Source organism: Eleutherodactylus coqui, chromosome 3 (assembly GCF_035609145.1).
Source record: "Eleutherodactylus coqui strain aEleCoq1 chromosome 3, aEleCoq1.hap1, whole genome shotgun sequence".
NCBI lineage: Eukaryota > Metazoa > Chordata > Amphibia > Anura > Eleutherodactylidae > Eleutherodactylus > Eleutherodactylus coqui.
This window is the reverse complement of record NC_089839.1, coordinates 80597290-80618643: the sequence shown is the minus strand read 5'-3', so window position 1 is coordinate 80618643 and position 21354 is coordinate 80597290. Positions and strand designations below refer to the sequence as shown.

The 21354-nt window shown below is 42.3% G+C and overlaps 1 protein-coding gene across 1 annotated transcript in view; it reads right to left on the bottom strand.

Moving 5' to 3' along the window:
• Positions 1-3139: 3139 nt before the first annotated feature.
• LOC136619770 (cytochrome P450 2G1-like) overlaps positions 3140-21354 on the bottom strand; it is a 62207-nt gene continuing 43992 nt past the window's right edge. Inside the window, exons 5-9 of the mRNA XM_066594536.1 lie at positions 15681-15857; positions 14205-14340; positions 12583-12770; positions 6640-6781; positions 3140-3514 (exon numbers count right to left, since the gene is read on the bottom strand). Coding sequence (XP_066450633.1) covers positions 3330-3514; positions 6640-6781; positions 12583-12770; positions 14205-14340; positions 15681-15857 — 828 coding nt within the window. The 3' untranslated portion in view covers positions 3140-3329. The remainder of the gene's footprint in view (positions 3515-6639; positions 6782-12582; positions 12771-14204; positions 14341-15680; positions 15858-21354) is intronic.

Below are 21354 nucleotides of genomic sequence, written 5' to 3'. Positions count from 1 at the left end.
ATAAGTCCTGGAGCTGGAGACTAAATGAAACAATTTTAGAGAACCAAGAAGCCCTGGAGACTATCTCCACCCATTTGATAAACTATTTTAAGGAAAAACTAGAGAAATTTAACCAGGCCTACCCATCCTCACGCTCATACACAGAGCTGGAGTGAGTGATGACAACTTGCAGCAACTCCAGCAGGAAACTTTCGCAAATCAAAAAGAAATTTATAACAGCGCAAATAACAAGCAGACCAGCTTACATTCTCACCTGGGAGAAGGAGCTTAACATTAAACTTTCAGATGAGGACCTGAGAGTCGTGCTGGGTAGCTCACATGGCCGCTCCACGTGTGTTAGGCTGCAAGAAAATCATTTCAAGTTATTAACAAGGTGGTACAGGACACCAAAGTGGCTCTTTGCCTTTAAACTGGCTGACTCCAACCTTTGCTGGCGTGGATGTGGTCAAGTGGGCTCCTTACTACACATCTGGTGGACCTGTCCAGTAATAAGGCCCTTCTGGGACCAAATAGAGTTAAAGATCCAAGAAACCATAGCTAACCCCTTTCAACTCCTACCTGAATATATCATATTAGCCAAACCTTCCTCAAGCTACAATCCTAGTAAGACCAACCTAACTACTCACCTCATAACAGCGGCCAAGGCACTAATACCCACAAAATGGCTAACACCTGACATTCCTACAATAAATCAATGGCTAGCCAAAGTAAACGAACTTTGCAGGTTTGAGGAACTCACAAGTAAGACCTCCAGAACACACGACAATTTCCTACTAACCTGGAAACCATGGTTGTCAAAAAGACCTCTCAATCACAATTAGTCTAGGGACCCTTGGTCCACTGAAGACTCTAATAAAGAATCTTGATCTCTCAGAGCCACACACAATTATTGCTGCTTACACTGGAACACCCCCTTCTCAGAATGGAGATCCAAACTCTACTCCTTCCCATCCCCTCCCCTCCAACCTTACCCCCACTCAACCTATACCCTCTCTTCCTCTTTATTTGTCTTATTAATATCTCTTTTCTCCTTTTTTTAAGTTTTTATTTTTTCTTTCATGATTGTTCAATGCTCTTATATCTCTATGTTATTGGATTGTCAAAATTTAAAAATAAGTGACTATACTGACTTTGCTTGAATTGTACATGCATAATAACCATTCTGATTACCCTTCTATGCCAACTGAATGTATGTCAATCTTTCTTGAATGCTTTAATAAAGAAAGTATTTACAAAAAAGAAATGCGGGCCGAGGTCCTTGGCGGGGTGAAACTCTGCCATGTGTGGGCACTCTGATTTCTTCATGTGTAATACTGTATTTGAGTTCCATGGGCTCGTCTATGCTGTGGGTGCACAAAGACTTCCCATTGCGGTGTTTTACCTGTCTGGCACAAATACACTGACTGACTTTGGTAGGGTGCAGACAGCTTTCCCATTGTGGTGTTTTACCTATCTGGCACTAATACACTGACTGAATAGGGCAGAAGTGTGAGCCGAGGTCCTGGGCGGGGTAAAACTCTGCCATGTGTGGGCACTCTGATTTCTCCATGTGCAATGCCGTCTTTGAGTTTCATGGGCTTGCCTATGCTGTGGGTGCACAAAGACTTCCCATTGCGGTGTTTTACCTATCTGGCACAAATACACTGAATGACTTGGGTAGGGTGCAGAGTGCAGACTGCTTTCCCAGCGCAGTGTTCAGCTATCTGACACATACACAGAATGAAGTGTGTGGGGACACATGGATTTCCCATTGCTATGTAACTCACGGCACCTTGGGTCACACAAGGTGGAGGCTGGGGCTGAGACTGACTCATGGCCCGCTCACGTGCTCCCCACACAGAGTATTGCGGATCCTACCTTGCTCATGGTTTCTCAGGCTTATTATGCCACCTCCTCCTCCTGCTTGGGGTCTGAGGATCAGCACTGGGCGACATGTATTATCTCTCGTGATACAAATTACCACAGTTATCCGAGATACTAGATTGGAGCATTCACAGGAAGCGAAACGGATTTGATGAGACTTTCACAGGGTCACTTTGTACCTGTGGTGGCTACTTTTGCAACACCTTCTGCTTTAAACCAATCTTTGGTGTTATTATGCGCTGCTGTATTGTGGAAATGTGTAGAAGTGCTGGCACCTGAGTCCCCTTTAGGCCCACGTTTGCGACTCCTGACAATTTTGTGACGGAAGTGGCAAGGGATTGGAATGATGATCGTATGTCAATTTATCATCAATTGTCAACAGCAGAGATGGTCGCTTCCTGGTCCTGCCAACCCTTTGCAGTGTGTGCCTCCGTTACCTCCTCATCGCAGACGCACTTATAAATCGACATGAGGGTAGTGTGGCTATGAAGCTAGCGTGTGGCATGAGGCCAGCTAAACGCTGCGCAGGGAAAATTTTGTGTGCACTGTGGACACAGGGTCGTGCGGGGGGTTGGACAGCAATGCCAGCATGTAACCCAGGAGAAGAGGCAGCGGTGTCACCCGCAGGCAGTGATTGTCCTTGGTGGCAGCTAGTGTGGTGCTTAGCTAAGATGTGCCAGCACGTGTGCCTTGCTAGTGAGGGTCTCTCCAAGTAAATTGTTAGGGGAGGTGACCGCCAGGCTCTTGGCCCAAATTTGGCTTCATGGTGCAACCTGGGAGCCTCAGAGGCACCCATGCATGCTGCTCCTGCCGTTCCCTATCAGTTTGTGTGGTGTTTCCATGACTTTCTGATGTTTTCAGGTGTTTCACACAACCTTCCCCATGCGGAACATCTGTCCCATACAAAAATTCCCTTGAAGTTAATGCCCAAAATGACTTCAATGGGGCTTGTTACTCGAAATGAGCTGTCGAGCATTACGAAAAGTGCGATTAGAGTACCAAGCACCCGAACATTTCGGTGCTTGCTCATCTCTAATTAGGACCCATGAGTCTTTAGCTATACTTCTACCCAAAGGTACTGACTGGCATATAAAATTGGAGCTCGTGACTGGTGGGTCACTTTAAATAGTAAAATATGTGCTGTATTAAGGGGTTAATGTGCAACATTTTACAGTCACTGATTTTAAAGATATTTCTGCATGATGGGGACACCATACTAAAAATGAAACGTAATCAATGATTTACTTGACACAGACAACCACAATGATTTATTTCAGTTTACATGTACATATTCTGAATAATGCAAATCAGACGGCTGCGCTACATGTTAGTCATGATACATTGAAAACAAATCACTTGTAATTATATATATTTTTTGTTTTCTGTGACTATTTGCTTGACCCATCTACCCCAAAGATCACATCTGATGCACGTGAAGTAACACTGCATATCATGTATACCCAAAATTAAATTCGGGGTTTGAATGACATCCGATAAAATTTGGGAACATTTGCAAAACCTGTCATCACTGGATTGATGTCTTTGTCTGTGAATTCTCTCTCTGGGATTAATGTGAAGTTCTGTAAGATAACTGTTAGGAAAATAAACAGCTGCATCCTGGCCAAACCTTCTCCGGCACATATCCGCTTCCCTAAATGAGAGAAACCTCATTAGATTGAAATTATAATTGGTTGAGTAAATTGCATTACAAATTGCATAAGTTGCCTGCATTTCCATAATAAATTTACCCAGTATGCATTTCTTTCTCAGATAAGGAAGGTGGAACAATACCTCTGCAGCACCACCTATTAGATTGCAGCATTCCTTCAAATCAATGTACAACTGTTTAACAAGTCTGTAAAACAATGATTGGGAATAGGAAACCAAGGCAGAAAACCATACACAGTCAGCTGTTTCGGGGTGTTTTCCCCTCATGAGTGTACAGTAGATTTCTGGCTTGGCTGGTGAGAGACCTGTAGCGGTGGTTAAGAGGGGTGTTGTCTCTTCTTAAGGAGAGCACCCAGAAGGGGTGTAAGGACACACCTGAGAGGTGAGTGAGGAGACTTATAAGGCATTGCTCTCCTTATACAGGCTAATCGTCATTTGAGTTTTATACCTGCATGAACTAAACTACAAAATAATTAGAGCATACAGGTATTTACACTGAACAATCATGATTCAGATTCCCTTAATCCAGCAATCATCTGAGCAATAATCATTTAGTGTAAAAGGGTAAATAATGCCCACTGGATTATTGAAAAGTGAACGATACTCGTTCAGTGTAAATACTACCAGCAACCGAACAACAGATGATAATTTGTTTATCATGCATTTAGTCTGTGCAGGCATGTAAATTAAACAACGATCAGCCCATGTAAACAGGCAGTTGTTTATCTAAGAATGACTGCCTGTTTACTCTGAATGGAGGCAGGCGGCCAGAAGAGATTTCCGATTTGCTCTGCTTTCTATTCAGTGAGTGATTATCTCTCCTGTGTAAAAGCACAGGAACAATAATTGTTGGGATGACTGTCAGCTTATACGCACCAGTCATCCCATTTAAAAGTACCCATAGGACTCTTTCACACGAATGTCATTTTAATGCAAAATAGACACATCTAAAAGAACCAATGGTTTCCTATGGGTTCCTTTAGCCAAAAAATTTTTAACGCGTCAAAAGATAGCACAATAGGCACGTTTCATTAATGCCAAAATTTCTCTGAGTTAAAAGAAGGGACTTATCCTATCTTTTAATGGCACAACACAGGAGACTCTGTAGACTCCTGTGTGAGACTATGGGAGCCGGCTGGCAAAGGGAGGGTGAGGGAGTTTAGCAGCAGCGAGCAATGACAGGTGCCTCTAGTTGAGGCATTTAAGTCATTTAAAAGTTGTTTTCAGGGCTGTTTTCAACCTAGCTAGGCATGTGAATTGATGATAAAAGCACAGAAAATAGTCGGCACTGGTCGCGGCTATTCTTCATACATGCGATTTTAAACTCCACTAGTTGCAATTAGTGCTTTAGTGCAGCTTTCAGAGTGATAAAATGACATTTGTGTCAAAGAAGCCTTAGATTGCAGGATCCGTATACAGTGATATGTAGAAAATGCAGAAGACAAATGGTGCAACATTTTTAATCAAACTCTATTGCAAAACTGATCATCAGCCCAAAATGCATCAATTTAATGGAAACAGTCGCCCTCCACTAAGGTTTCCATAGCCTTTAAAGGAAGATTATGGGCAACACTCTGTTATGTCAAGTGCAAGGTTTGAGAGGGGTACATGACACAGTGATTCTATGTTTTGTGTTCTTTAGTATCAGACATCACCACCTCAGACCCTGAATTAGGATTAAAGAGGTTATCCTGGGAGGTTTTTGTTTTCCAAAAGCTGTTTCGAGTCATGATGTCATTGACACCAGAGCAATTCGACCAGCTAGTCACCAGTTGAAGTGAGCCAGGGTTGAAGTGAAGGGTTGTCATAGTGTAGAGGGATCAGTGCTATTATTTTTTACTCAAGGAAAGACTAGAAGCAATGGAATGAAACTTAAGGGGGGGAGACACAAATTAGATATTCAAAAAAACTTTCTGACAATGAGGGTGATCAATGAGTGGAACAGGTTACCAATGGAATTCTTCAAACAGAGGCAGGACAAACATCTGTCTGGGATGATTTAGTGAATCATGCACTGAGCAGGGGGTTGGATCAGGTTACCCCTGAAGGTCCCTTCCAACTCCACGAATCATCGTTCTTCACCCGGAAGTGAAGGTCATCAGGGACCAAGCAACATCACATTGGGAGCAGCCACATCAGCCAATCACAGCTGGCACTCGATTAAGCAATCACACCCATTCAATGATGACATTCAATGAATGGCTCTGATTAGTTAACTGAGCGCCAACTCTTATCGGCTGATGCTGCACCCGATGAACCAATCACAGCAATCTCTTGCTGGAGGTGGAGTATTCAACCCATATTACCAGGAATAGATTGCTTTCTCAGCGTTGAGGACATCACGGAAAACTGCCGGAGTGCCACAGCCCAGTGTGAGGGACCAGAACGCCGCTTGCGAGGTGAGTATATATATATTTTTTTTCATGTAGTGTAGCTAGGGCTTATTTTCAGGGGAGAGCTTATTTTTCAAGGTATTCCCCCTCCCTGAAAATCAGGGTAGGATCTATTATTGGGAAAACACAGTAGTTAACTGCAAGCTCAACAAGTGGGTTATATAAGATTAGGAAAAGATGGCTTATTTTTTTCAGAAACTGTGCCACTCCTTGAATATGACTCAGGTGCAATACTAGCCACAGCCTATGGACAAAGTGGTGCTGTTTCTGGAAGAAAGTGGTCATGCTTTTAAATCTCATGGCATCCCTGGATGGCCAGGAGTGCAGCTGTGCAGGGAACTGCAGCTAGCCCCATTTCCTATTTTGGAGTTGTGCCACAGTTTCCCTGTAGAGCAAGTGAGGTGCCTTTGAGTAAGAAAAAAAAAATGTTAGAGTCAGTGCAGTTTCCAGAGGTCAGACTCCTATTGATCACAATGTGATGGAATTTCCTAGGGATTTGCTATTACTTTATGTGAAACTGTGCAAGATTAAATACTGTTACTGGATTCATGCTACATCTGTATATGAAAATATCACTTTTTTCCCCTTTGTAGCAATCAACTCAACATCCTTGGAAAACTATACAAACTCCCATTTTACTATTAGCTGTAGGTTTCTAAGAAATCATCCCATCACTCTTTACTTTGGCTCATGTGAACAATTTACACTTTAATACCTGCAGAGAATGGCATGAAGGCATCGTTCTTCCTAAAACATCCCTTGTTGTCTAAGAAGTTGTTAGGATCAAAAGTGTCAGGGCGGGTAATCTTGGTGGGGTCTCGAAGAACAGAACACAACAATGGAAAGACATCTGTGCCCTAAGAAAACAAAAGATGAACATTACTTTATGGATCACAAGGGGCTGTTAAGTTGATGAGACACCACTACTCCAAATACTTCAAGGAATTGTCCATGAATGCCACAAAATGACCATTGTTCAAACAACCTGTGGAAACCTGTCCTAGAAAAGTAAATGCACCTGTAGACTGAAGGGTAAAGGTGATGGAGATTACTACTATACTCTTCATTCCTCTTAGGGTGGATTCACACGAGAATGTTTATGTGCGTACAATTGTGGGTGGGTGTGCGGTTTCTATCTTGGTGATGAAACCTTCTTTTCTCTAGACGTAGAGGATGCCCCCTTGTTACAGTCACAGTCATGGGTATAAATAGATGATGGGAAAGATCTATGTATTAAACCCTGGAAGAAGTAAATAGTGAAGGCAGCACTCCGCACAGCGATTTATAATAGGTATATAACCTTTATTGAGCCCATAGTCTTAAAGGGGTGGTCTCGCGAAACCAAGTGGGGTTATACACTTCCGTATGGCCATATTAATGCACTTTGTAATATACATCGTGCATTAAATATGAGCCATACAGAAGTTATTCCACTTACCTGCTCCGTTGCTAGCGTCCTCGTCTCCATGGTTCCGTCTAAATTCGCTGGCAGCTTGCTTTTTTAGACGCGCTTGCGCAGTCCGGTCTTCTCCTTTCAGCACGAGCCGCTTCAGTGTGCTCCCCGCTACAGCTCTTCTGCGCATGCGCAGACGAGCTGTCACTGCTCGGGAGCGCGCTGGAGCGGCCATTCTGTACCTTCCTCTGTTAGAGGAAGGTGCAGAGCTGCCGAGCTGTCCGGAGAAGCCGCCCAGCTGTCCCGCCGTCCAGCTGTCCTGGTAAGTGATGGGCCGGGGGGGCTGCCGTTGCGCCGGGCTGCGCCGGGGGGGGGGCTGCCGCTGCGATGGGGGGGCTGTCGCTGCGATGGGGGGGGGCTGTCGCTGCGCCGGAGGAACTAGCGCTGGGTCGGGGGGGGCTGTCGCTGGGCCGGGGGGGGCTGTCGCTAGGCCGGGGGAACTAGCGCTGGGCCGGGGGGGGGCTGTCGCTGGGCCGGGGGGGGCTGTCGCTAGGCCGGGGGAACTAGCGCTGGGCCGGGGGGGCTGTCGCTGGGCCGGGGGAACTAGCGCTGGGCCGGGGGGGGGGGCTGTCGCTGCGCCGGGGGAACTAGCGCTGGGCCGGGGGAACTAGCGCTAGGCCGGGGGGGGGGGCTGTCGCTGGGCCGGGGGAACTAGCGCTGGGCCGGGGGGGGGCTGTCGCTGGGCCGGGGGGGCTGCCGCTGTGATGGGGGGGGGCTGCGCCGGTTACCTTCTGCCTGGCGGTGGGTGACTGGTCGGCCGTGTTCACTCCAGGGGTCCGGTCGGCGGCTGCGGGGCGTCTGGTTGTCATGGAGACACAGCTGGTAGCGTCTCGGGAGCGCGCACGTCGGGCTACAGCAAGCGATGCGAAAAGAGCTGGCGGCCATCTTGGGAAAAAGTTTTATAAGTTGCTGAAACGCTGGAACGGTAAGTAGAAACCAGCTAGGAAAGTCATTTACAGGGGTAATTAGTAATGTATGTTTAATTAGGGGGACTGGGCAAAAAAAAAAATTCACTGCTTCCTCGAGACATCTCCTTTAAGCGTCAGCGACGTTTCAACCCAAACTGGGTCTTTTTCAAGTTTGAAAACGACCCAGTTTGGGTGGAAACGTCGCTGACGCTCAAGACCATGGGCTCAATAAAGGTTATATACCTATTATAAATCGCTGTGTGGAGTGCTGCCTTCACTATTTACTTCTTACTGGATTGCATGGGATTTGGGATCCAGTCTCTTCTGAGGCGTGCACCATTCGTTCTGCATATCTTGGTGTGGTGAGTGCTGTTGACAAGCATTGTAATTTTGTATGTATTAAACCTTGATATATTTATACATAGTCACTAGGTTGCCCCTCAGCCATCTTTTTTCTAAACTAAATAATCCCAATTTTGATAACTACTCTGGGTATTGTAGTCCATTCATTCCATTTATTACTTAAGTTGCCCGCCTTTTACCCTCTCAAGCTCTGTTCTTCTTATGTACCGGTGCCCAAAACTATACACAATATTCCATGTGTGATCTGACCAGTGCCCAAAACCAACCCCTGTGGTATCCGACTAGTAACGGTGACCTAATCACTGAGCCAGTCATTTACCAAGTTACACACATTCTCACCCAGACCAAGCATTGACATTTTATATACCAACCTTTTATGCAGCACAATATCAAACGCTTTGAAATAAGTCCAGATACACAAGATTCAATGATTCTCCCCAGTCTAGTCTAGAACTTACCTCCTCATAGAAGCTGATAAGGTTGGTTTGACAGGAGCAATCTCTCATAAAAACCATGCTGATATAGAGTTATACAGCTATTTTCCTGGAGGTACTCCAGGATAGCATATTTTAGAAACCCTTGAAACATTTTACCTACAATAGAAGTAAGACTTACCAGTCTATAGTTTTGACAACTTTTTGAATATCGGCACCACATTGCCAATGCTCCAATCCAGTGGCAGTAACTCTCTGCCTCCACCTTTGCTGCTTTTATCTGATTTTTACATAATTTATTCTTTTCCTAATAGGTTTTTAGTACTTCTTCGCTTCCTTCTTGTTTTAGTAGCTCAAATGCTCTCTTTTTGCTGTTTGTTGTTCGCTTTACATCTTTATTGAGACTCACTTGTTTTCTTCTATTCCAAACCCTTTTATTACTATAAGGTATGAATCTCTCACACTTAGCAATTAGGATGTTTTTAGAACTTTTCTCATTAATTGTCTGGACTCTTATTTTTGAGGACATTGTCTCAATCAATAAGGTTAAGTGCAACTCTAAGCTGATCAAACTTAGCCTTCCTAAAATTTAGTATTTTCGTAGCTCCTCTATAAAACCCTCTTTTGAAAGACAAGTTAAAATTTATTACATTATGGTCACTATTTCCCAGGTACCCGCCAACCTGCACCCCTGTTATTTTGTCAGGTCTGTTGGGTCAATATTGAGTCTAAAGTGGCTGGCCCTCTAGTTGGGTCCTGTATTAGTTGGGTTAGGTAATTATGCTTAGAAGTCAACAGTAAGTTGTTACCGTTATGAGATTTACAGGTTTCGGCTTTCTAGTTCAAAACGGATAATTAAAGTCCTCTATAATAGGTACCTCATTGTGATTTGCTGCTTAATCCATTTGCTTTACTTTTCTTACATAGAACCTAAAGAATGCTTGTGCCAAAATTCCCAATTGTACAACACCGGAAAGTTACATTATTTAGGGGTGTATTTACTTTTGCAATTAGCATTGAATAATCGAGTTGTGACCCCTAAACGTTCCCTATTTAGGAACTTAAGAATGCTCCTGCCAAATTTCATGTTTGTATGACACCGGGAAGATAGAGAATTAGTGGGGAGTCAGTCAGTCAGTCCTTGAGGACTTTCACCTTTATAGAAACAGATACATCTTGTTACCTACTTACTACTTTTTAACTTCCTTTTTGGTCCCTGGTTCCTCCAGTCGCACTCAGAGAGGAAAGTCCAGCTCAGTCTCACAAGTGACCATCACTGAAATTCCCCAAATCCTAGTTTATTGCAAACAGCCAAGTGAGACAAGGAGAGAAGGAGGCGCTAAAGCTCCATCTATATAGCAGGAGCAATTATGTCTGAACACAACACTTGGGCTCTGCAATGCACATGCTAGCCCTGTATGTTAAGGGCATCAATGCTGCGCTTGCTGGGGATATCTGTACTACCAGAGACCTGGTACCGTAATGAAGAGAGAGACGTGACAAACTATACATGCTTGTACTCGCTACAGAGAACTACTGATGGATGAGTTGAATAACTATGTGAGGAAAAACTGCATTCCAACTCATTCACAGGGGTGAGTACACAGAAAAATTGATGCTTTTTTGAAAATGTATTGCATTTAGAAAGATTAATGATTTTTACAATTACTGCACAGTGAACCATCAATGAGTTATTGGCAACACTCCTTTTAAGAAGTTTTTTTTTCCCTTGGAGTGTAAAAGGCTACTCTAAAGGGTTAAAATAATTACATGGAGACAGACTATGATTTATGTAAAAAAATCACAACTTTCAGCTGACTGTAACTGAGCATGCTCAGTAGAAACATTCTAGAGACTGGAGTATTGAGAATAAAAGAGACCTTTTTGTGCGGAGTCACAGTGGAGAGACAGTGCTAAGCAGAGTAAACTGGAGCTGGTGCTAAGAGAGGTGAGCAGCTGCTGAGTGTGAGGGGAAGCTGATGGAGCTGATAAGATAGGATAGTGACTGAAGACTGCCTGGTGTTTGGAGCTGAGAAAGAGAGAGAGAGACAACGTTGTGTCTTAAGACAAGCTGGAAATTTGGACAGTGACAAGGATCTGTGGAAATAGTGGTAGAAGAGCGTGCCTGACTCTAGATTAATCTACATAGTAACATAGTTCGTAAGGCTGAATGAAGACAATGTCCATCTAGTCCAGCCTGTCTAGCCTCCTATTTTGTTTATCCAGAGGAAGGCAAAAAACCCCAAGAGCAGAAGCCAATCAGCCCTTTTGGGGAAAAAATTCCTTCCCGACTCTCTAATGGCAATCAGACTGGGTCAGTCAAAATGAGTATACTGAAGGCTTGAGGCTAACCTTCAGTCTGACAACAGGTGTGCACACCAAGGGAAGGGTTAAAGATGGTATGTTAACAGGCTTGCTATAGGAATAGGAAATAGGGCTCATTTTGCAGACACATTTTCTAATGCTCGAACCCAGGTAATAGATTGTATTATTAGAAGGGACAGAATACAAAACGAAATTATTCACAATAGAGATCACCACATTGATACTGTGGTGGATTTCCCAAAGAAAACAAAAAATGAGTTCTTCTTTAAGCATATTAGTCTCACAAACTGGAAGTGGATGGTTGTGGCTGTTATAGGAAGTCAAAAGGTGGAGCTAATTTAGTCAGTCAAGGCAAAACAAAGCAAGGAACTAGGTCAATGATCTTAGCAAGGAGCTGTCCAGCAAAACCAGTGGCTCAGTGAGAAGAGCCCTTGCCTTGACACAGGAGACTTCAGGGTACAATTGTACCATTAACATTGCCAAGTCTCTTCACAGATGACAAACTTAGAAATTTAGTCAGAAATAGCCAAATGTAGGGAACTGGAGAATTAGGACAAACTAATAGCACCATGAGTGACAAAAGACCACAATACTCAGGCACCCAGAGGGAGGATTCCAGATATAATCAGGGCTCAAAGATGATTTGTAGGGGAAAGCTGATTTAAATTGTTTGACGTGTACTCTCCCACCAAGAACAAGCCAGAAGCATGTGCACACCCTGCAGGCTGCTGTGCCTGAAAACAGATGCCAGTGGCAGACATTTGCACTTGGAGGAGGCTGAATGAGAGCCGTAGCCACCAGGAGGGCTGTGTCGGCATCTCCGGCCCCAAATGATAGCATAGTGTCTATCTCTTTGGAACTCATTCATTCACAGAGCTAAGTAATTTTATTGGGCACCATGTCATTCTTCATTTCACCTGCAGTGGTGCTGCAGAGAAATGGAGCACTTGTTTGTTGGTCTATTCAGATTCCACCTGATCACAAAGACTCACAGAAGTGGGACTCTGTGATCATTGTATAGTTGCAAAAAAAAAGTTTACCTAGAGCAGACAAACCCTAAAACATCTTTGAAAATTACCGTTTCACTAATATTATTTAATATGATTTTTCTCAGCAAGAGAAACCAAGTACTAATAATATTTAGTCATTAAGGATGCATTATCTCATTTTCTTACCTTGGGAATAGTGTATCCCTTGAAGTTAACATCCCTTATTGTTGCATGGGGTAGATTCAGTGGGAGGATATCAACGAATCTCTGGATCTCATGTATTACAGCATCCATATATGGCATTTTACTGCGGTCTTCAATGTTTGGGATGCGATTTTCCCCAATCACTTGGATTATTTCTTCATGCATTTTAGCTGAGTAAAAAACGTTGCAAGGAAAATAATAAAGCATAGTTTAAAGGGAACTTGTTGCCTTCCAACAGCACCATAAACTAAGTTATGGTGTTGTTCAGGTAGGTGATTGGTAGTCAAGTGATGTTATTTTTATACTCACCCGCTCTCATTTAAGGGAAGTCTGCGTGCGGCATAAAAATCTGACTTTTTTCAGATTGCCATGCATGCACTCTCTCATAGATGTCTATGGGAGAGCAAGTGCATAGCAATCTGAAAAGAATCAGATTTTCGTGCCACACATAGACTTCATCTGGGGACACTGCGGGATTGGGAGAGTGGGTGAGAATAAAAATTACATCACTTGTCTCCCCGTCACCTCCCTGAACAGCGCCATAACTTATATTATGATGCTTTTGGGAGGTGACAGATTTCTTTTAAATTACAAATAAGAAGTATCTTTATAAAAAGATAGTCATAGTGCAGTGAGTGAGGAAATAATAAACATCCATTAGCTATAATATAGCCCTTCATAGTATGTGCTTTCCTACATGGTGGGCCACTGGTTTTGTTTTTTGCAGTGTAGCTAATGGTCAATGTATGCCTCTGAATGGTGTCTGGTGATGCTTACAACATTTACTTCCAATGTAAGAGTTGGATGCAACATGAACAAAGCCTTACATGCATTACCAATTCATTTTTGAGATCCTTGTAATACTTCATTTTCCCTGTGGAGATGCTGCAAAAAAATTGAACCCTTGTTGTCTGGTTCCTCTAAGGCCTCATGTCCACGGGGAAAATCAGGCCCGCTACGGATTCTCCATGGAGAATCCGGAGCGGGTCCCTCCTGCCCCGCGGACATGATGCTAAAAAATAAGAATAAATAAGAATAAACTCACCTCTCACACGCTCCGGATCTTCCCTTCGCCGCGGCGTCATCTTCTCTGCGTCGCGGCCGGATCTTCTTTCTTCGGCCCAGCGGATGCGCATGCGCCGGGCCGAAGAAAAAAGATCCGGCTGCGATGGAGAGAAGATGGCGCCGCGGCGAAGGGAAGAACCGGAGCGGGTGAGTAAATTCTGATTTTTGTCTCCCGCGGATCCGGACGGCTTCCATAGGCTTCAATAGAAGCCTGCGGGAGCCGTCCCCGCGGGAGACCCGCACGAAAATGGAGCATGGTCAAGATTTTTTCATGCTCCATTTTTTTTTAAATCACTTTTATTGACCATCCGCGGGTATTTATCTACCCGCGGGTGGTCAATCCATCCCTATGGGGTGCGGATCCGCGGGCAGGAGAAGAGTTAAAATCCGCTGCGGATTTTAATTCTTCTTTTGCCCGTGGACATGAGGCCTAAGAGTTAAAATGGATCGGTGGGATGCCAGCCAGTTTGATATCCTGTGGTCAGCTTATCATCCAGGGATCCTTATAGCAAAAAGTGCATTACAAATTTAATACTGACCTTGTATTTCAGGATATCTCATAATTATCATTAACGAATGTCTTAGGGTAGAGCTGACTGTTTCAGTACCGGCAAAAAACATGTTCTGTAGGGTCATCAACATGTTCTCATTGTCAAAGTTAGGATTGTTCCCTTCCTGAAAACAGATTTGAGGAGATTCAGCATCATTTTCTTTAAACAGTATAGAACTAGATCAATCCAAATTTATCACCATGGCGCACGTTGTGTGATAGATTTGGCACATATTCCTTGATGTGTCAGACATTTTTCTCTTCCTTATGTGACTTCTTGGTTGACTTATTTTCTGACCAATATTTTGCGCCCTAAATTGTGGCTAACGCTATGAATAGATCTGGAGCATTTCACGAATCCTCTTGGCCATGTCATCTTTTTCTCAATGTTTTTCAAAACTCTCTAGTGAGGTGCAAAAGGTGACTGAAAAACATAATAAACTTGGCACACAGCATGTACATTAGTTTTTTTTGTTGCACTTAGTAAAATTAATCTCCCCTTCTATATTATACTTATGCATTATGCTTTAAAGAGGTGCTGCATTTTGCAGTGACCTTTTTAGGGTAACTCAAAATCAAAGAAAGTAAAATTACAAGTGCACTAGTCTGGTGTACAAATCTTAAAGGGATTGTCCAAAACCCCAAATTGTTTTTGTTCCACTCTGTGTTACAGTGAAAACATTTTCAATCATGTATAAGCCATGAAATCCATCAAGTTCTGCTGACATCATATAAACAGACCCCTATGATCCTTTGCGGTTTGTTGTATCGGTACATCAGCAACTACTGTATGTCCGTCTGGAAAGAGGCATTCTTTCATTTGCATGTCTTGTGCATGCATCAATGTTTATCGATCATCAGTACATTGAAATGATCGGACAGTCTCCTGAGACTTACGAAGTTGCTGATGTCAGTCTATTCCCATTACCCAGTGACATATTGCCAGCCATTGGCATAGGCTCCGCTGTACTACCATACCCTAGCTGAATTATTAAATGAACTGGACACCAAGCAGGCTAAATCTTACACTCTAATTATGCTGCATGCTAATGAGGATAGGACTCTAAATCCCACCCCAGCCAAATTCAGCTAGACCAATTCCTCATCCGCATTGCCTAACCCTATCATTACCCTTAGGTTTACTTCACATGGGCGAGAGTGATATCAGGCCAAGAAAATGGTCCTGAACTCGCACTCAACATATGTTTTACCCACAGATGTGAGGCAAAACACACGATTTTTTTAGGCAAAAATGCCTTTCCATCGCTTCTGTAATTTTCCGATCCTCTTACGCGAGTTTCATGTACGATCAAGAATTAGAAGTGTTTCTAATGTTAAACATGGCTTATGTGCATGACTCCATTCAAAAGAATGGGATTCCTAGTCGCATGAATTTTGTGAGTCTCACAATGCACAAAACTTGCACAAGATTAGAGCTCATGTGAAATCAGCCTAATTCAGATACCTGCTGTTGTTTGATGAGGAAGGAATCAATGAAATCTCTTGGTGAGTCGGGATCAAATGACTCCTTGTTCATCTTTACTCGCTCCATGATGAAATCATTCAGTTTTTGCAAGCTTTCGATTATTCTTTTGTGTCGTCCCGGTACATATTTCATGATTGAGGGCAGCATTTCCAGCAACTGGGTGAAGAAATAGAGATTATTCATTTTCAAATTATTGGCAATAGCGGTGAGTAACTTTAATAAAGAGGAGGAATTTTAGTGGGATCAGTCGAGACAAACCAGTTGAAGTTCGGGTTAGTGCTGACCCAAGCGTTTAGCAAAGTTCAACCTGAAACGGGGTTCAATTGTTTTAGCTCCTCAACATTAAATGGCAATAATGGTATTAAGATTATTGGTAGTAACACTAACAAAAGTAAGCATATAATTGGCAGATGCCTTGCTACACTTATCAGGGGAGCTTTCAACAAGAACAATATGTGAAGGGAAGGGAAAGGCCAGATAAACATATACAGCTATTTATTACATTTGAATACCTTGCTATTAGAAGTGGAAAGAAAGTAATTAAAAAGAGCCAGCATGGGTTTGTAGCAAACAAGTCATGCCAGGCGAATCTAATTTTCTTCTATGACAGAATCACCGACTGGGTTGATCAGGGAAATGCGGTGGATATAGTATATCTTGACTTTAGTAAAGCATTTGAAAAAGTATCTCATAGTATACTTATTGAAAAAATGACCTAATATGGGATTGACAAGACGACTGTTAGGTGGATTCATAACTGGCTGAGTGATCTTGCTCAAAGAATGGTCATAAATGGCTGCACATTGGAAGAATGTGTCAAGGGGGGTACCACAAGGTTCTGTCAAGGTTCTGATCTGGAGGAGGGAATTGAGGGGAACTGATCAAATTTGCCAATGATACAAAGCTAAGAGGCATAGCTAACACTAGGGAAGAGAGTGGATTCAAAAACCTCTAAAAAAGCTTGGACAGTGGACAGTGACTAACAGAATGGTATTTAACAAGGGGAAATGCAAAGTCCTAGATTTGTGCAAGAAAATTGAAAAAAACACATTCAGAATGGTAGGAATTGGGCTAAGCAGCACATGTGCAAAAGACTTGGATATACTAATAGATCATAGAGTGAACATGAGACAACAATGTGATGCAGCAGCAAAAAGGCAAACACAATTCTGGGATGTATTAAGAAAATGATAGAGTCTAGATCATGTGAGGTAATTATCCCCCACCTACTCTTCCTTAGACAGACCTCATCTGGAATACTGTTTCCAGTTCTAGGCAACCCAATTTAAAAAAGACATAAACAAACTGGAGCAAGTTCAGAGAAGAGCTAGCAGGATGGTGAGTGGTCTGCAAATCATGTCCTATGAAGAATGGTTAAAGCATCTGAAATGTTTAGCTAGCAAAAAAGAAGGCTGAAATGAGACTTAATAGCTTTCTAGAAATATCTGAAGGGCTGTCACAGTGCAGAGGGATCAGCCCTATTCTTATTTACACAAGGAAAGACAAGAAGCAATGGGATGAAACAGAAAGGCAGGAGACACAAATTAGATATTAGAAAAACGTTTGGACGGTGAGGGGCATCAATCAGTGGAACAGGTTAAAATGGGAGGTTGTGAGTTCTCTTTCAATGGAAGTCTTCAAACAAAGGCTGGACAGACATCTGTCTGGGATTATTTAGTGAATCATGCATTGAGCCAGGGGTTGGAGCCTATAACCCTGGAGGTCCCTTCCAACTCTACCTTCTATGATTCTATGTATATTACCTGCAATAAACACTGCCTAACTTGTTACTGTGGTAGTCCTTCTTGGAAGTAACTTCTTATGTCATTTCTTAGCTCACATCATAGATAAAGTGTTCATAAATAATTAATTAAAATACTGCTGAGGAAAACTCAAAGATTCATGGCCAGATAATAGGAAGGGCATAAAGCTTTCTCCAGTGCCTTCCAGGCAGTTATAGTAGCCAGACATAGTGGTTAACTCCTTAAAGACATGGCCTATTTTGGCCCAAAGGACCTAACAATTTTTGGGCAGATTTTCATCCCCGCTTTTCAAAAGCCTTAACTTTCCTATTTTTCCATTGAAGTGGTATATAAAATGTATTGTAAATCTTGTATTAATTTTTTGGAGGACAGGGAGAGAAAATATCAATTCTGACATAATTTTTTTTACAGTGGTAATCATGCAGCATAAATGACATGATTTACTTTTTCTGTAGCTGGTACGATTATGACGATATAATAGTTTTTGCACAATAGAAACCTTTTTTTTCGATTTTTCTTTACATCGTTACATTCAAAGTCCCTTTACTTTTTTTTCCATGGACAAGCTCAGTGAAGGCTTGTTTTCTGTATATTTATTTGCTGACATATTTCCGATTTCAAAAGATTTGAATACGGATTATTTAATCACTTTTATTGCATTTTCTTTATGGGCAAAATGAACAAAATAAGCATTTTGGCTCTGTTTTTGTTTTTTTGTTTTTTTATAGATTTTGCCATGCAGGAGAAATAGTGTGTTCAATTGATTGTACAGCTTATTATTGATATGATGATACCAAATAAGTGTTGTTTTTTAAATGTCATGCAAACTGGCGAAACTGCACCAAAAAAATATACTTTTATCATTTTGTATGTCTTCTTTTACACAATTTAATTTTTTTAAACATTTTTATGTCCCTGTAGAGTACTTGAACCATAAAAGCTATGATTGCTATGATCATGCATTGCAGTATTTCTGGACTGCAATGCATTATCACTCATAGCAGCAATCGCAAGCCATGCAAACACATTGTGGAGTGCAGATGACATTACAAAGGGAGCCTGTTCCCTCTGTGAACCCTTTACATGTTGCTATGTGCATTGTACATGTCATGTAAGGGGTTAAGAGCACTATTTTCACATGTTGCAAAATATATAAGGCATGTTGCTATCATCTGAGTGATTGATAGATTGGAGGGCAAAGCCCAACAGTCATCTACAGACAGAAGGTCTGAAGCTAGAAGGCAGCGAAAAAGCGCTAAAATCATACAAGGAAAAAAAATAAATATGCAAAGATAAGATCAAAATTGCTAAGAAGGAGGCAGAAAGACTGGTGGCCAAAAAGAGCAAAAACAACCCGAAACTATTTTTCAACTATATTAACAGCAAAAGGATTTGCACTGAGAGCACTAGCCCTTTAACAAATCATGCAGGAGAAATCATTGAAGATGATGGAGGGAAGGCAAACCTATTAAATAGTATCTTTTCAAGCGTATTCACAAACGAAAAGGAAATACCACATGAGATGCAGGGGAATAAAATGAACCCATCACAAAATATCTCATACCTAATGCAGGAGGAGGTGCGGAACCGGTTAAAGAAGATTAAAATCGATAAGTCGCCAGGCCCGGATGGAATACACCCAAGGGTTCTATGGTACTAAGTGACGAGATAGCTAGGCCGCTATATCTAATATTTATGGATACTATCAAGACCGGGGTTGTACCATTGGATTGGCGCATTGACAATGTGGTTCCAATTTACAAAAAGGGGTCCAAAAGTGAGCCTGATAACTACAGGCCGGTAAGTCTCTCTTCAGTAATTGGAAAAATATTCGAGGGGTTTCTGAGAGACGCCATTGTAGAATACCTCAAGGAGAACAACAGAATAACTCCTCACCAGCATGGGTTCATGAAGGCTCAATCATGTCAGACCAATCTGATCAGCTTCTATGATGACGTAAGCTCTAGGCTGGACCTGGGAGAGTCTATTGATCTTGTATATCTGGACTTCTCTAAAGCATTTAACACTGTGCTGCATTATAGGTTGATATATAAAATGAGGCAGCTCGGATTGGATGAAAACGTGTGGATCTGGGTAAAGAATGGGTGGTAATAAACGGTTCATACTCTGATTGGGCCACCGTTGCTAGTATCAGGCCCCATTCTGTTCAATACATTTATCAACGACCTGATAGAGGGGCTGCACAGCAAAATATCAATATTTGCAGATGACACAAAATTATACAAGATAATCAATGCAATGGAGGACAATGTATGGCTACAAACAGACCTAGATAAGCTGGGAGCTTGGGCAGAAAAATGGCAAAAGAAGTTTAATGTTGAAAAATGAAAGGTTATGCACATGGGCAAGAGAAACGGGTGTCACCAATAAACACTAAATGGGGTACCGCTAGGGAAAATTGAGATGGAAAAAGACCTGGGAGTACTAGTGTATTGTAGATTAAACTGGAGTAACCAATGCCAGTGATCTGCTGCAAAAGCTAATAAAGTGTTGGGGTGCATTAAAAGAGGTATAGGGGCGAGAACATTATTCTTCCACTATATAAGGCACTTGTCAGGCCTTACATGGAATACTGTGTACAGTTCTGGTAACCGGTGCTCAGGATAGATGTTACAGTGCTGGAGGGGGTTCAAAGAAGGGCAACTAAACTAATACATGGAATGAAGGGACTGGAATATCTGGAGAGGCTATCAAAATTGGGATTATTTACCCTGGAAAAGAGACGGCTAAGGGGTGATCAAATAACTATGTATAAATACATGGATCAACAACATAGGAGGATAAACAGGCTGGACTAGATGGACATTGTCTTCATTCGGCCTTACATACTATGTTACGATGTAAGGGAATACTAAGATGCCAGTGGTGCATAAGGCTGTGATATATTGGAGCTTCCATTCCCACCTTAGTTGTTTTGCATTGGAATTGGAGCTTGCTGAGGTAATGTAATAGAAGGCTGTGGACTGGCTATTGCCAGTACTAAAAACAGGCAGTTATGGAAGAGTAAACCAAACGGTCTGGTTGTGCGGGGCATTCACAGTCAATCCGTAGCAAGTCAAGGGTCTCATTGAAATCAATGGGATCTTCACCTGCAATTACAAGTGTCAGCCACTACACAGGGTTTGGGGCAGCATGCACCCACTCAGCTGATTGGCCAGGTTCCTAAGCAGTGAACCCTGACTACACAACTATCCTGAGAATAGATAATTAATAGTATTTGTGTCTGAAAAGCCTCTTTAACCCCTTAGTGACCACTCTATCGTGTTTTTACGTCCTGCCATAGCGCTGCTATCTCCCTCCATACCTCACAGGTGTCAGCTGTTTATTACAGCTGACACCTGTGGACAACAGCCCCATTGAGCCGCGCGGGCGATCAGGGCTGTTAACCCTTTAAATGCTGCTGTCAGATCTGACATAGAAGAAAAGAAGGTGTGGAGGGGAGCTTCTACCACTTAAAAAAATATTCTTTATTAGTTAAAAAGCATGCAGCTCACAGGTATATGCTGAACGCATTTCGGCCATAGTAGCCTTTGTCAACAGCCTGACAAAGGCTGTTGACAAAGGCTACTATGGCCGAAACGCATCCAGCGTATACCTGTGAGTTGCATTCTTTTTGTATCTATTTAAAAATGGTACCAACGGAAACTACAGAATGTACCGCACAAAATGAGCCCTTGCACAACTTCGTTGACAGAAAACTAAAAAAGTTATTGTGCGCAGCAGATGGAGACAGAAAATAATTTTTTAAAATTAAATATCTTTAAAAAAAATATATAAGTAGTACAGCAAAAAAAAATTAAGTTTGGTATCGTAGTAATTGTACTGCCCCATAGAATAAAGTTATCATATTATTTTTGTCACAGTTTGTG